At 45.9% G+C, this 14,735-nt stretch overlaps 1 protein-coding gene across 2 annotated transcripts in view; it reads left to right on the forward strand.

Moving 5' to 3' along the window:
• The window catches only part of DAB1 (DAB adaptor protein 1), a 278,601-nt gene that overhangs the window by 214,916 nt on the left and 48,950 nt on the right, over window positions 1-14,735 (forward strand). Inside the window, exon 7 of one of the 2 annotated variants that reach the window (XM_079776036.1) lies at window positions 8,850-8,909. In XM_079776036.1, coding sequence (XP_079632162.1) covers window positions 8,850-8,909 — 60 coding nt within the window. The remainder of the gene's footprint in view (window positions 1-8,849; window positions 8,910-14,735) is intronic. The other variant, XM_079776037.1, reaches the window with a different exon arrangement.

The raw sequence follows: 14,735 nt of genomic DNA on the forward strand, positions 1-14,735 counted from the left end.
AGGATGGGTTTGTAAGCTTTGGAAAGGCTGTGAGAAGCCTCTCCCAGCTTGATCAGCCAGGCCGCCCCTCTGATGAGCTGGCTGGTGCCCAGGGGCTGTTGTGAGGAGGGAAGGGGAGATCCTAGAGTCATCCCAGCCCACAGCTTTCTCTGCACGCTCTTCAGGGTTGCAGCCCAGGTGTGCGTAGAGACATGACTTCTCTTGGGCTCAGGTATGTGCTCTGCTCAAACAGATGCAGGGAAAAGGGAAGAGGTGGCCCCTGCCCCTCACCCCAAATGCTTTTTCCCAAGGAGAGAAAGAAGCCCAAACATGTACTTGCTGGACATAAAAGAAAACCTGAAACTTGTATTTCTAACTGGGACACAACGTGGGTTCTAGATATGTGTGTGTCACACATGCATAGATGTGAATGCATATTTGCACACAGAAAGCTGCTATGCCAAAATTAAGATAATATGGATTTTAAAAGCAGCACAATATGGATAACTTGTAGTGGAAGAAGTATCTAGCACATAAGACTAACAGAAGTCATATGCACTTAATGACAGCCTTGGCTTTATAGTGAATGCTGAGGCGAGGATTTGTTTATAATTATAATGCGAGCTCAGCCCTTGGCTAACCGGCTCCAAAGAATGAAGAATGTTGGCCTTTTAGAAATGGGCTGGTCCTTTAGAGTCACAAACATGCACATGGCCATTCTGATACCTAATACTTCAAACGGAGAATGAAATCCAGGTGATATTTATGGGACGAGGGAATTTGGGACTTATGAGCACTTCAAAGATGGCTTAGGAACCTGAGCCTTGAGCAAAGGGAGGCGACTGCTGTGACCCAAAGTTTACAAAGGTGGGACCCAGGCATTCCCAGGAGACGCCATTCTCACTCAGCATGCCGCACAGGCAGGCAGTACCGAGATAAATGCCACTGAGTGAGGAGGCTGTGGCTGCAGAGGAGCTGTTGGGCCCCGTGCAACCATCACGGAGGACTGGCTGCCAGCCATCTGCAGATTTCTTTAGAAAAGGCAGAAATGTGCAAGGCTTGCTGGTATCTCCGTAATTCAGTGGTCTCACTAAGATATGTTCTCTTGCGCCCGTTTCTTTAATGCTCACTGTGATTTGTATCTTGAATTCCAAATGCTTTTTTTTCCCTCTTTCTTTTTCCTCTGACCTTTCCTCTCTGGCCGCTGCATAATAGTACATTGTGTTTGAGGCTGGACACGAGCCAATCCGTGACCCCGAAACGGAAGAAAACATTTATCAGGTATAAAATTGCTTCTCTCTCAGCATTGCACCATCACCAGCAGATGTTCTGCGGGGTCTGAAGGACCAGGGCTCTCTCCGCACACACTCCATGCAGTCATTCCAGGCTGGTTAAGATACCCCTGCTTTCGGCTTCCCTCCAACTTAACAGCAGTTTTCATACCTAATCATGGAATGGCTCATGGCCAGTTGGGTGCAGTGTTTTAACTTCTAATGTATCTTAACTATTTTCAGTCGACCCAAAATCAGCTATTCCATTTTTCTAAATTAATTCATTGGAGGGTTGTTGTCCATAATATAGCAGGGTCCTTCGTTTCTCAAAAGAATGTGCTCATCTGGTTTCTTTAAAAAGCTCACCACACTACTAAAAATGAAGTACAGATTCAAAAATGCTACTTGAAAACAACATTGGGAAAGTTCACTGAAAAAAAAAGAAAGGAGAGCTAAAGGTTTTACCCCTGCTGAAGGGAAGGTAAATTAATATTCTTAAATGTCTGCTTATGTGAAAAACCACGAACACACTTTTAATCCATTTCATTCTCACAAGTATTCGATGAAGTAGGCATTCGAATTCCACTTTCACCAGGGGAAGCTGAGACTCGGAGAAGTTGAGTAGCTTCCTCAGGGTTGTACAGTTATTTAGGACTGAGATCAAACCCAGGCACGTGTGTGAAGGCTAAGCTCATGCTTCTGCCCCATGCTTTTCCATCAGAGAGTTTGAGTAATTGCAGCCTAGCAACACATCAAACAAATATGACAACCTCCAGTTTTTCACTAATTAGAATTTCAGTCCTAATTTGAATATAAACATTAGAGAAGTAGGAACAGTTTTAATGTATTTCATAAGTGATTTTAATTTTCTTAATTTACTTAGTTGTGTGGTCTGTTATTCTGCCTTGGGCACACATTACTTGTGTAATAAAAACAAAACAGATTTTCAGTTTGGATCAAATGCACGGAATTCTAAATGACCAACGTATGATGTTGGCTCCATCAAGTGCTCCGTTTTAACCAGCCCCGTGGAATAATAATCTAAACACAGTTGACCATTGAACCAACGGGTTTAAACTACATGAGTCCATTTGTATGTGGATTTCATTCAATAAATACCTGTACTGTTTTCGATTTTTGGTTGGCAATCCGCAGATGCAGAGGGCTGACTGTATGCATTGCTCTATCCCATTCTGTACAGGGGACTTAGCATCCACCAATTTTGGTGTCCAGTGGGGGAGGGGGGGAGGGTGGTGTCCTGGAACCAATTTCTGATAAATACCCAGGAACAACTGTTTTCAGGGAGTCAAAAGTTATACACAGATTTTCAGTGCAGGGGGCAGTGTCCCTGACACCACATTGTATGTTTATCCACCTGATCTGTCTGGATTGGATCCAAGTGTGAGGTTGTGCTTGGAGGTTTTGTTTAAAATCATCACTGACAAAGTTTCTGTCTTCAAACAGATAAGTTGCATCTTTATCTTCAGTGGCAGATTTTCAAGTACAACCTGGCAGTGCCTGAATATGGGGTCAAAGGAACCATGAACCAATATTCCTCTGAAGAGAGAGCACCTTTTGTTTTTCACAGTTTTCCTTCTCTTAATTTTTATTTTTAATCGCAGTTTATATTCAATATTATTCTGTATTAGTTTCAAGTGTACCACATAGTGGTTAGATTGTCAAATACTTTACAAAGTGTTCCCCCTTATATTTCCAGCATCCACTGTCACCATACATAGTTATTCCAGTATCATTGACTATATTTCCTATGCTGTACTTTACATCCCCATGACTATACTATAACTACCAGTCTGTACTTGTCAACCCCTTCACACTTGCACCCAGACCCCCATCAATAGATGAGTGGATAAAAAAGCTGTGGTACATATTTACAGTGGAGAGAGCACCTTTTACAATAATAGACCTTCAACATAAGAGGTTTCTGAATTCAGAGTTAGTTGTAGTTGGCAGGACTCATGTTGTACCCTGTGGGGTGGATAGGGGGAGGGGGTTTTAGGCAAGTTGAAAACTGGATTCTAGTTGTGGCTCTGTCGCCAACAACCTTTGGCTGAGTGGTACTGGGCAGGGTACTTGGCCTCTCAGAGACTCAGCTTAGCTTCCCCAATGACAAAATTGGGGAATAATTTTTTCCTAACGCACATGTTGGCATGAGAACAAAACAAGCTCATGTGGAGAAAGTATGGAAGATGCTCATCTGGGTCACACACTGAGCCCATCATATGTGAATTCAGGATCTTAAGTATCAGTACTACCAACTCAGCATTACTGTACCTTGTCAAGTTCCTTTTCTCCTCTGGGCCTCAGTTTACTCATCTGTAAAATGAGTCAATGAAACCGGAAGTCTCTCAGGCAGTGCCCTTTTCTGCTCTTTGCAACTAGTTGTCTCATCATACACTTGTGATTCTTCAGAGGAGCATGTTTTACAGGCAACAGGAACAGTGTGTGTGTGTGTGTGTGTGTGTGGTTTTGGTAACTTGTTGAGCGCTGATTGTGGGCTGCTCTGTGAATGAGTGTTTATATGTAGTATCTTAATATCCCTCACAGCAGCCTGATGTGGTTTGAGCCATTATTCCCACATTACAGATGAAGAAAGTGAGGCTCACAGGGTTGCGGAGCTACAAGAAGTAAAACTCCCCAGTCATACCCACATCTGTGTGACTCTGTAAATGAATAGATTAACCCTGGGGCTCTCCTTAGCTCAGAAAATGCTGATGCTGAATCTCACAATCAGATTCTGTGCATCTTCAAGTCACCATCTAAAAGTCACACTTGTTCTAACAGTTCTGACCTCCAATCTCCGTCTGTCCATCATGAACAGGAAGGTGCCATTTAAGAGAATGAATATTTTACCGCCCCCTATTGGAAAGGCCTCTGGTCATTTTCCTCTCTTGCAATTGCCAGGCTGGGCCTCGATTTGCTTAACAAGAGATAAACTCTTGGGCCTAAAGATAGGTCTGGGCTTTTAAGGAGCTGCAATTAGGAACCTCATTATTTTTTTGAAGGGCCTCCAAGTGTTGCATAGCTATTCCTCCTGAGTAGATTGCAGTGTTCCTCATACTTCAGCCTAGCCCAGACTGAACTCAGACTCAGTTCCATCTCCCCTTTTCTGGAATGAAGGAAAGGGGACTAGGGCCTAATCCTTTAACTATTTGATGACCCTGAGGGAAGTACATAACTTCTGCATCTCAATTTCCTGAGCTACAAATAGGGATATGATATCATCTGCTTCTCGAAGTGATGTGAAGTTGTAAAATGAGAAGATCAGCACTCGGGCCTAGTAGGCTCCTTGTAGATGTGAGCTCCCCTCTCTCACCAACGTTGTCAGCATCTGCTGCTGCCCAGCTGTCTGACGATGATGTGTTAACTGAAGGGGAACATGGCTCGCTCACCCCATCTTGTCCGAGAGCTGCAGCTGCTCCCAACTGTGCTGTTTATAACTCCAGCTGACAGGAGGGAGGGGCTCTTGAGTAAAGTAACCTCTCTTTGAGGTTCCCCAGTCTCCTTTCCCAACCGGATTGATCATCGTAATTGTCTTTCTCTTTGCATGCCTCAGAAAAGTTAGCAGCCATCCCTTTAAAACGACACAGAGCCTTGCGGTTCAAAGCATTTTTACACGGTTCTCAGTTTTGACCCTTCCAGTACCTCGGTGAGATAAAAACAGCTATGATGACAGTTGCGATGACAATCATTTTAAATGTAAGAAAGTCAAGTCCTCCAATCTGAGTGCTGGGTCCAAGGCCAGCGCCTCTGATTCTGAGCCCAGAGTTCTTTCGTTTCTTAACAAGCCCCCCGCCTGAGTGAGATCACAGCTTCCTGTGCAGGCATGCCCCAATTTTGTTCTTTCAAAATCATTTTTAATCACCCACCATGTGTCAAGTATCATTACTTTAAAATGTAAGTCTCTAGTCCTATGTCACTGCCTCTCCACACTACTAATATGCTACTGCACTGAAAGTGTCTTCTGTATGTACAGTACTGAACATATAGCTTTAGAGTCATATCTCATCTATTAATTGGTTCATTTAAAAAGTAATTATGTATCGAGCACCTAGCCAGTGCCCGGCCCATGCGGATGTACTGGTGACCACGGCATGGTCTCCACCCTCAGGGAGTTTATAGGCAACCCCTTGGGTGCTCATGACAACCAGATGAGGGCACTGAGTGCAGAGAACAAAGTGACCTCTGAGGTCACACAGCCTGTGGCAGAGCCAGGATTAGAAACCAGACCTCCTGCTTCCTTTTGATCCAGAACCATTGTCACTCCCAAACATCATTTTTCCCAAATTGGTCTACCAAAGGCATGGGCCCGCCAGGGGAGAAGAGAGCCAGGACCCCCGCTCTTTCTGGTCCCCGTCCCTGGAGCACCTCGGACAGTGTCCTGCCCTCAGCACACACGTGGTAAATGTTGGATGCTTAGAGGTTTCTTGCTAACCAGTGTTTACAGATGGGAGAACAAGGATAAGAAATATCAGCCCTGCCCTCAGCAAGCTTGCAGAGCAGCAGGAAGACAGAGGACCCGGCAGCTGCAGTGCGGTCTCCCAAGTCCTATGTAAGAGAAAGCCCCTTTCCCACTTCACTGTACAGCCTGGTTTCTTCCATCTCCCCAACAAGCCAGGGGCTCTGAGCAATCAGGGGCCATATCCGTCCCCGTTTTCCATCATCGTTCCAGGCAAAGTACCATGCATGATACAAAATAGGTACCTGGCAACTTTTATTTTTTAATGAAAGGATGCACCAGAGGTTACAAGACTACAGAGAAAGGTTCAAACGCAGCCTGGGGAATCAGGCGAGGCTCCCAAGAAGATGTCTGGGCTGAGATAAATCTTAAAGGACAAACAGGCAGATTGATATCGCACCCATGGGAGAGAAAGCAGAAAAGCTTTTTCAATTATGCACAGTTTGGGTTTATCCATCCCGCCGCTTTTCCCCCATTTGCAGGGATAATTGAGAGTCAGCAGCGGTTCGGCTTGCTAAGTGCCCACAGTGAGCAGTGAATTACGGGGAGCAGGAATGCTGTTTGTTGTGCTCAGGAAAGGGTGAGCTCATGGAAATCAAGCGTGGGCTCAGAATTTATTGGCCCTCATTAACAAGGACTCTGTGGGCATTCTTTGAGGATTCCTTTTAGATGGAGCCCAGTTATCAGGAGCAAAGAAAATTGCATTCTTCATTGGCTACCTGCAAACGAAGGTTTGTAAGAGTGGTTCTCAAGTGCCTCTTTTGCACAGCCATGCTCACGCATAGTCCCACTGTCTGCAAGAATGTGCAGGAGCTTCCGGAAGTGCAGAATGTGATGGCAGAGAAAAAGAAGCCCCTGGAACAGCTGTGAGAAGAGTGGGTCCAGGGCCCAGAGATAGCTGTCTATATACCGTATTTGCCGGCGTATAAGACAACTGGACGTATAAGATGGCCCCCAACTTTTCCAGTTAAAATATAGAGTTTGGGATATACCCGCCCTATAAGATGACACCTGGCATATTAGACGACCCCCGACTTTTGAGAAGATTTTCCTGGGTTAAAAAGTCGTCTTATACACCAGAAAATACGGTAGTATCCTATATAATAAAAGTCTAATATACAAATTGACCAAATGGCAGAACGACTGGTCGCTATAACTCACACTGACCACCAGGGGGCAGATGCTCAATGCAGGAGCTGCCCCCTGGTGGTCAGTGTGCTCCCACAGGGGAAAACCTCTCAGCCAGAAGCCAGGCTCACAGCTGGCAAGCGCAGCAGCAGTGGCGGGAGCCTCTCCTACCTCTGCTGCAGGCAGGTGGTAAGAAGCAAGGGTCCCAGACTGTGAGAGCCCCGGACTGCAAGAGGGATGTCTGTCTGCTGGCAAGCAGACATCCCCTGAGGGGTCCTGGACTGTGAGAGGGCATAGACCGGGCTGAGGGCCTCTCCCCAGTGCACAAATCTCGTGCACTGGGCCTCTAGTAGTAGTGAAAAGGACATCTGCCCAGGCTCCACCCTCTGGCAGGACCCTCTCTGGGCCGCACTTTCTGGTTGTCATTCCTCCCTGATTGATTTGTCCTGAGGATTATGTGAGAATGCCCGTAAACAAATGTTCAGAATAGTGCTGGCACATAGGCAACAATAGTTCACACTCTTCAGAATAAATGTCTTGTTTGGTAGCCAGAGGAGCTGGATTTGAATCTGATCGCTTCCTGGCTATGGAGCTTTGAGCAAAGTTCCTGAACATCTCTGAGTCTCACTTTCTGCTACTTAAAGTGGAGGATACAATACCAATTTCTTAGGGTTATTGTAAGGATTTTAAGTTAAATGAGAGTGAAAATGACAAAGGAACTCAAGAAATAAGCTCAAATTCTTACTTCTTTAAGCATGGTTTGGTTACCTAGCCCAAGCCTAAAAGGTATTTTTTTTCTTCACCATTTCCCACATTTCCCTACGGAACATTTACCCAGCAGACACAACTGAAGGCCTACTAGCCTACTGAGCAGTATGCCTGCTCTTAGGGAGCCCCCAGTCTGAGGAAAGACATGCTATCAGACAATTCTAAAACCACTGTTGGCTGATCCCATCCATGGAGGTGTGGGCTAAGCTCTGCTAGGTGCTGGGGAATGACAACCAATGATTACTTTCAATTTGGGACATTTCAGTACAAAGCCCTTGATTGACAAATGAGAGCAGTATTCACTGTATCCACTGTTGTTAAGTATTATAAAATGTGTGTGTGTGTGTGTGTGTGTGTGTGTGTGTGTGTGTAATGCACTCATGATAAAAGAAGCTATCATTCTAACATTTTTCCATATTATGGTTCCTAGTACATTTTGATTATTGACTGTCTATTTTCTCATTTGATCTTCACAATAATCAGAGTGAGAAGCAGAGCCTATAGCACCGTTTTATAAGAGTGCAGCTCAGAGGAGCTAAGTGACCAGCTTAGGGTGTTACCATCACCATGTAGCCCAATCAGACTGGATGGGTGACTAAGAGAAGAGAGGGAGAGAAGACACAGATATGTGTTTTTAAAAATTAAAAAATGAGATTTTTTTTCTAGATCCTAGTCTCACACTTTTCATATAATTTCTGGGTCCTTTCCTTGAACAAAGCCTTTGGTGATTACCCAGTGGCTTACACGTGATCCCAACAGAAGTGGAATTTTGTACGAGGACCTTAATACTTGCTATATTTTAAATAGCCTGGATCTCAGTCTTAGGGTTGAACAGTCTAAGCTCAGCTGCAAACTGTGTTTAATCACTTTGGGCAACTCAGAGAACATCCCTGGGCCTCAGTTTTGTCTTTGGTGAAATGAGGATTATTTGTTTCACCACAAGATTGCTGAGGTCTCTGCAGCTTCCTGTTCTGTGGTTCTGTGATTCTGTGAAGGAGCCCAAAGGCAGAGGCAGCCTGCAGACATGTGTTAAATGATTCACACACACAGCCCTCCTGGCCTGCTGCTATCACAGCCCCTTGGAGTTGGCTCCTGGGTCCTCAGAGCCGTTCTCTCACACACACATATCCCCTGGGGTCCCCTTAGAGTTGAGTTCTGGTTGCTTTGTTCTTTTAAAATGGAACACCAGAGTGTTTTGACTGTGTTGAATTTTTATTTTTCCGTAGGTTCCCACCAGCCAAAAGAAGGAAGGTGTTTATGATGTGCCAAAAAGTCAACCTGTAAGTGTAAGTACATCTCCTTTCTACTGCCAGGTTCCTGTGACCTGTGTTCATATTTCTGCAACCTGAGGAAAGGGACCCCTCTTCTGGATAAGGGTCACAACCCATGTGGCTTCACTGGTGACTGCATGCTGGGACTCCTTAGTGGGTGGGAGGGAAAGAAGTATACGGGACAGACTGGTGGGGCTGCCGATCTGGATGAAGGTCTGGCTTCATGAGTGGCAGTGAATTGAATTGTGCAAACCACCACGTGCAAGGGATTGGAGGTTTCAAGTGTTCTTCAGCCAAAGATTTTAGGGGACAGTGTCTTTGTTCTGGGAAGACTTTTGGCCATCCAACTTGGAAGTGGTTGAGAAGTTTAAGAGGAACAATAGAAGAAGGGCTAGTCAAAACCTTTACAGTGTGTAAGGGTCCAGCCAGTGGCCACTGCATCCGGACCCCATGTGCTGGTGGGACTCCTGGAAATACAAGAGAGAAAGGAAATTTCATGCTCTGAGGTATGGCCCCAGAGCACTCTAGGCACAGACCTACATTTAGGAACTCCATTGGCACTATGACCCCTCTGTATAGGGTGTCCCCAAAAATGTATACACACACTTTGAATGATGATAAAGGCAGTATTTATTAAAATACATTTTATTTTCAAAATCGAGCTCTCTGCTGTTAAAGTGTGTATACATTTTGGGGGGGGACACTTTGTATAATTAAGGGTGTACTGCAGGGCCAATGAAGGCTCTTGAGCAGGGGGACATGAGATTTTGCCACAGTGTATGTAAGACAAACAAACTAACAAAAAAAACTAGGATGTTTAATCACTATTGATGTCAATCAACTCAGCAGTGGGTGGAAAGAGTATGGTCTTGAAGTCATGCAGACCCTCAAGAATCCCAGCTCTGGCCCTCACAAGCTGTTGGGAGAAATGACTCTCTCTGGAACATTGTTATAGGTCTGGACCCCACACTGTGGGAGGTATAAAGACACACCTGTGTGTTTCAAGATCAGATTGGTAAGGGGGTTTGAAACCCCATCCCCTGAGGAGTAGCTGAAGGACTTGGAAATGTTTGACGTGGAAAAAAGAAACCATGGAGAAGAGAATGTGGAGATGGGAGTCCAGTGCACCACATACAGAGGGGACTGTGGTGCTCTGTGCCAGCCAGCTCAGGGAACTGGGACCAGTGGGGGCAAGGAAGCCAGTTCCAGCTCCAGTGAGGGTGAGCATCTGAGGGGCAGGGCTGTGCAAGGGTGGAGGAGCCGGCAGCTGAGAGGGTGCGCTCCCCAGCCTGGGAGACCGCCTGTCAGCAGGACTGTGGGAGATTCGAGCATGGGATTGGCAGAGGGCTGAGTGAGCTCTTGATGTCCTTCCACATCTGAGGGTTTGGATTCTCTGAGTTGGGAAGTCTTTCTGGTCTAATTCTTACTCCCTCCTGACCCCCCTCCCCTTTGTACTTGTGAAATTTCTTTTTGCTGAGTGTCCATTTCTCTACCCCCACTGGGCCAGGATCTTTCTGAAACCACCATACCCTACCTAAGTACTGCTTCCAAAGCCCAATTCAGGTTCGTTTTAATGAAAAACAAACAAACAAACATATCTAAATATGGGCCTCTTTCCAAAATCCCACGTCTGGAAACATAGTAGAGATGATGCAATGAGGGCCACTCAGAAAAAAGTAATTTTTCTCCCTGAGGCCCTTGCGTTTAATCGGGCCTCCTTGTCACTGAGACATGGGTCTTTCCAGTTTCAGCTGGTCCAGCCCCCCTGGACACAGCTCCCCACGATTCCATTTGTGCCTACATTGCCTCACTGGCCCCTAGCAGGGGTAGATACTAGAGGAAACATGCCTCATTTGCCACCTTCATTTTAGTGAATTTACTAACCAACCTGGCCTCACCATCTCCATGCTTAACCCTTTGCACTCGCTTGCTTTTTTCTCGATTCCTTTATTCTAATGCTAACCGTGTCGAGTCACACTCGACATCCGAGTGCAAAAGGTTAATAGCTAAAATAAACAAAAATCCAAGTTCCTTAGCCTACACAGCATAGACAGCACTTGGGTCCCAGCCTCAGTCTATGTCTCTGACCGCCTCCTCTTGGTCCAGCTCCACCACACTACAGTTTCCTGAAGGAGCCAGCCCTTACCCCCCACCCCACCCGCTGCAGCCATCCCCTAACAGGCCAGCTTAGCTGCAAGCTCTGTGCCCTTAGGGAGACTTTCTGGATGTCTGCTCTGAACAGTGTCAGCTGAGCATCCCTGACTTGTGCCCTCATAAGCCCATCATTCCTCTCTTCATAGCCCTTACCACACAGCGGGAATCCTCCTCCTTCCCCATTGCTTCCAGGAGCTTCGTGAGGTTCTTGTGTTACCGGAGCAGGCCCAGGGCCTGGTACATGAAAGCCAGGCACCTCACAGCCGCTCAAGGGATATTTAGTAAATCTATGAATGATTCTGCCCTGTAGTACAGATTATAAAAATCCCCGGCACTTTCTTTTAATGGGAATTCTCTGTTTGTCCGACTCTAAAATAGCTATTCAACATAATACAGTTTTGTTGGGAAATATCTGGGCTGCCTGAATGGCCCGCCGCGGCTCCAGCCTGCTGTTCCCACAGGGTCCTTGAAGCATCTGATGGTGATGGTGGTTTTTCCATGAATGATTGCAGCATTGCTAAAAGTCTAGAAGAGGCAGCAGGTAAAAGTCACAGCTCCGATGGAGAGGCAGACGGATGCAGCTGGAACGTCAGCTCCTGCTTTTACCACTGTGGGACTTCTGACACATGTCCTTGTCCCTCTGAATCACAGTGTTCTCATCTACCAAAGGGGTTTTGAATCTAACTTGCAAGGCAATTTTGAGGAGGAAATCGTATCTGTATTGGAAAGTTGGTCCCACTTGCCTAAACCTCTCACATGTACTTTACATCCCCCACCTCTTCCCCTGTGTGGGCTCTTCCTGCCCTCTAGGCTCCCTCCTGCAGACCTGCTGCCCTGATGAGGCAGCTCCCTGGGACACCTCTGTACTGTCCCCTTCTCCTAACAGGTCTGTTCTTGGGATCATGCTGTGCTCCCCTCCACCCTTTCCTAGGAACTCTGAGCCAAGATAAGGATGAAACCCTCTCACTACTGGAAGTACACATTTCAGCTCTTCCTGGTCAGGGCAGCCAGAAGCTTTGCACAGGGGCTGACCTCTCCTGTGTTGTGAATACATGGGTATATTTTTTGTGTCAGGATCCCTGAAATCCAATGGCATAAATGCTTGCTGACAGGAAATGTTAGATGGCTAGAGACACAGGAAGGTTACAGGCAAGAGGGTATGCTTTGGGCAAAGCTTTGAAAGATGGGCAGGATTGGAACAGGCAACGGAGAAACGGAGCATGTTCTAGGCAGATCATCGAGGTCCCTCTGGCCCCTGAGTCCACGCGGCCTGTACTTAGCAGCACTCAGAGTGGATTAATGTATGTTCAATTTCCTTCTGGAAGAAACGGGGACATACTGGTGGTCTTCCTTTCTGCCCGCTGACACTGCTGGTCCTGTTCTTTAGACAGATATCCTGCCTCTTTGGGACATTCCTGAGTGGGGAGGAAGGTGTGTGCTCCGCACCCCATTACTGTATTCATTATTTAGTGCTTTTTGCTCCGTTAACATGATTCTAGCTCCACAGAGGATCCTCAAGTGGAGCAGGGCAGTCACAGGCTCTGAAGTGCCTATTTCAGACCCTTATATGCCCCACAACACTGAACCAGGTTGAAACTTACTGTGAAGGTCAAATGTTTCAATGACACATCCTAAACTTTAGAATGATTCATGTCGGTTTTTGCATGAGAAATACTTGGTGATTTTCTTCTTTCCTCCCCTCTTACCCCCTCCCTATATTCTTATGGCTGAAAAATATCTTTTATCCTTCACCTTATAGTGGCCCAGTTTAAAAGTATTTTATGTAGTTGTATCAGGCATAGAAGACTTTCTGATGATCAGTAATAACGTTTGGGGACCTTCAAAAGGGAGATTCTTGAAAGTTTGGCATAATGGTAAATGGGAAGGACACAGGTTGTCAAATTGATAAATTGGACTCGACATTAATTTCCTTTTAATGAAACACGGATTCAGAAATGGAAAGGAGATTCTTCCCTCGCGTTGGGTGTGATCTTTGTCAATCACTTTGACTTTCTCGGTCTCATTTTTCTGAATGAAAATGATGACCATCTTCTTCCAGCATCTTAGGGCTCAGGTGAGACTCATGGGGCAGTGTGGAAGCATCTTCTGTAACAATGAGACTACTTTCATAGACCCTGGGGAAGTGAGGAGTGAGGAACTCTATGGATTAGTTGCCTCCACTTATTTTATGGAATGTCTTATGATAAAGATAAAGGCCCAAGTTTTATGATGAGAGACCAAATCTGGGTTCAATATAGGAAAGAAATTTCAGACTCTCTGAGCTGATTTTCAGGAAAGGGCAGCCGCTTAGAGGAGTGAGGTCTCTGTCCCTAGGAGTATTCAGGCTTCAGGGAAATGGCTCCATAAGGATTCTGTTTTGTGAAGGTGGCTGCAGTCCTGGGCCTCAGAATGATTTATCTCCTCTCTCATCCCCATGTTCATTATGTCCAGTATTTATTTACCTCAACATCCTCTTGTTCCCAGTATCCCAGCTGCCAACCCACATATGCTAGAGGCCCCATGTCTGCCTTTATCATTATGACCTTGGATTGAAAGTCACCCACTCGGAAGTGCACAGCACTGACCTGGGGAGTTGGTACTCTGGGTGGAAGGAAGTTTACCAGGTATAATAACCAAGTCATCTCACTGAGCAAGCATTTGGCATAGTGTAGGGCCTAGGAAATCTGTTTCTCCTTAGTTACCTCTGAAGAGCTTGGAATTCGGGGCTCTAGATCTTTCTGCTGTGTCCTGGGAGAAGCTGATAGAAATCCCAGTGGGATTTGAAGCCCAGGCCTCCATTCTGTTCCTTTCTCTGTTTTATAGTGTCAGCAACTGGCCATATGTACTAAGAGTCCAAGGTTGCCTTAACTGTGGAAAATGCAGGTACACTTAATTGAGCATCTGCTGTATGCCATGGACTGACTAGGTTTTGGTCTTCGCTTATCTTTCAGTAATCCCAAACCTGGGAGGTAGATGTCATTTAGCTAAGGAAGCAGAGGCGTCAGAGGTCACATAACTCACCCATGATCACAAGTGAGTCAGTGGCAGAGCCAGAATTTGACTCAGGCACCCACACAATTTCCACTAAAACATGCTGCCTTCAAGGTGAAAGAAAATACAGAGCCCTTTCTCTCCTCACCATCACCCTAATCAGAATGAATACTCAGGCTGCAGTTCCCCTCACCCAGTTCTCATTGTTTTTAAGTCTCTATAATAGCACTCGGGCCTCAGGAGGTCCAGTACTTGGTCGCTGGCTGTGAACACCTTTCTCGTCCTTTAGAAGTGCTGTGAGTCGGGCCCATGTCTAATTCATTCCTGGACCCTCTCTCTGCCTGGCACTCTGCTTTCATCCTCCTGATATTGAAAAGGTATCTGTGATTCACAAAGAACCAATCTTGATACAAGCTGCCCATCTCTGAAGATCAGAAAGCCTCTCGTGGTGCCACTTCTGTCTCCTACCCTCCTGGTGCATGTGTGTTGCTTTATGAGACCCCATTCGCCCAACCATCAGTTTTCGGTTGATTTTTCCTTGCCTTAGATTTAATTTATTTCCCTGCTGCCAATGTAGGAAGAGTCAATCCATTAATTGAAGAATTTCTCTGGACAACTGTTCCCTACCTCTCCCCTCCCCCACCCCCTCATCTTTCATGGCAAATAAATTTTCATTCACAATTCAGCAGTTGGTTT

The sequence above is a fragment of the Cnephaeus nilssonii genome (assembly GCF_951640355.1).
Source record: "Cnephaeus nilssonii genome assembly, chromosome: 7".
NCBI classification, from domain to species: Eukaryota; Metazoa; Chordata; class Mammalia; order Chiroptera; family Vespertilionidae; genus Cnephaeus; species Cnephaeus nilssonii.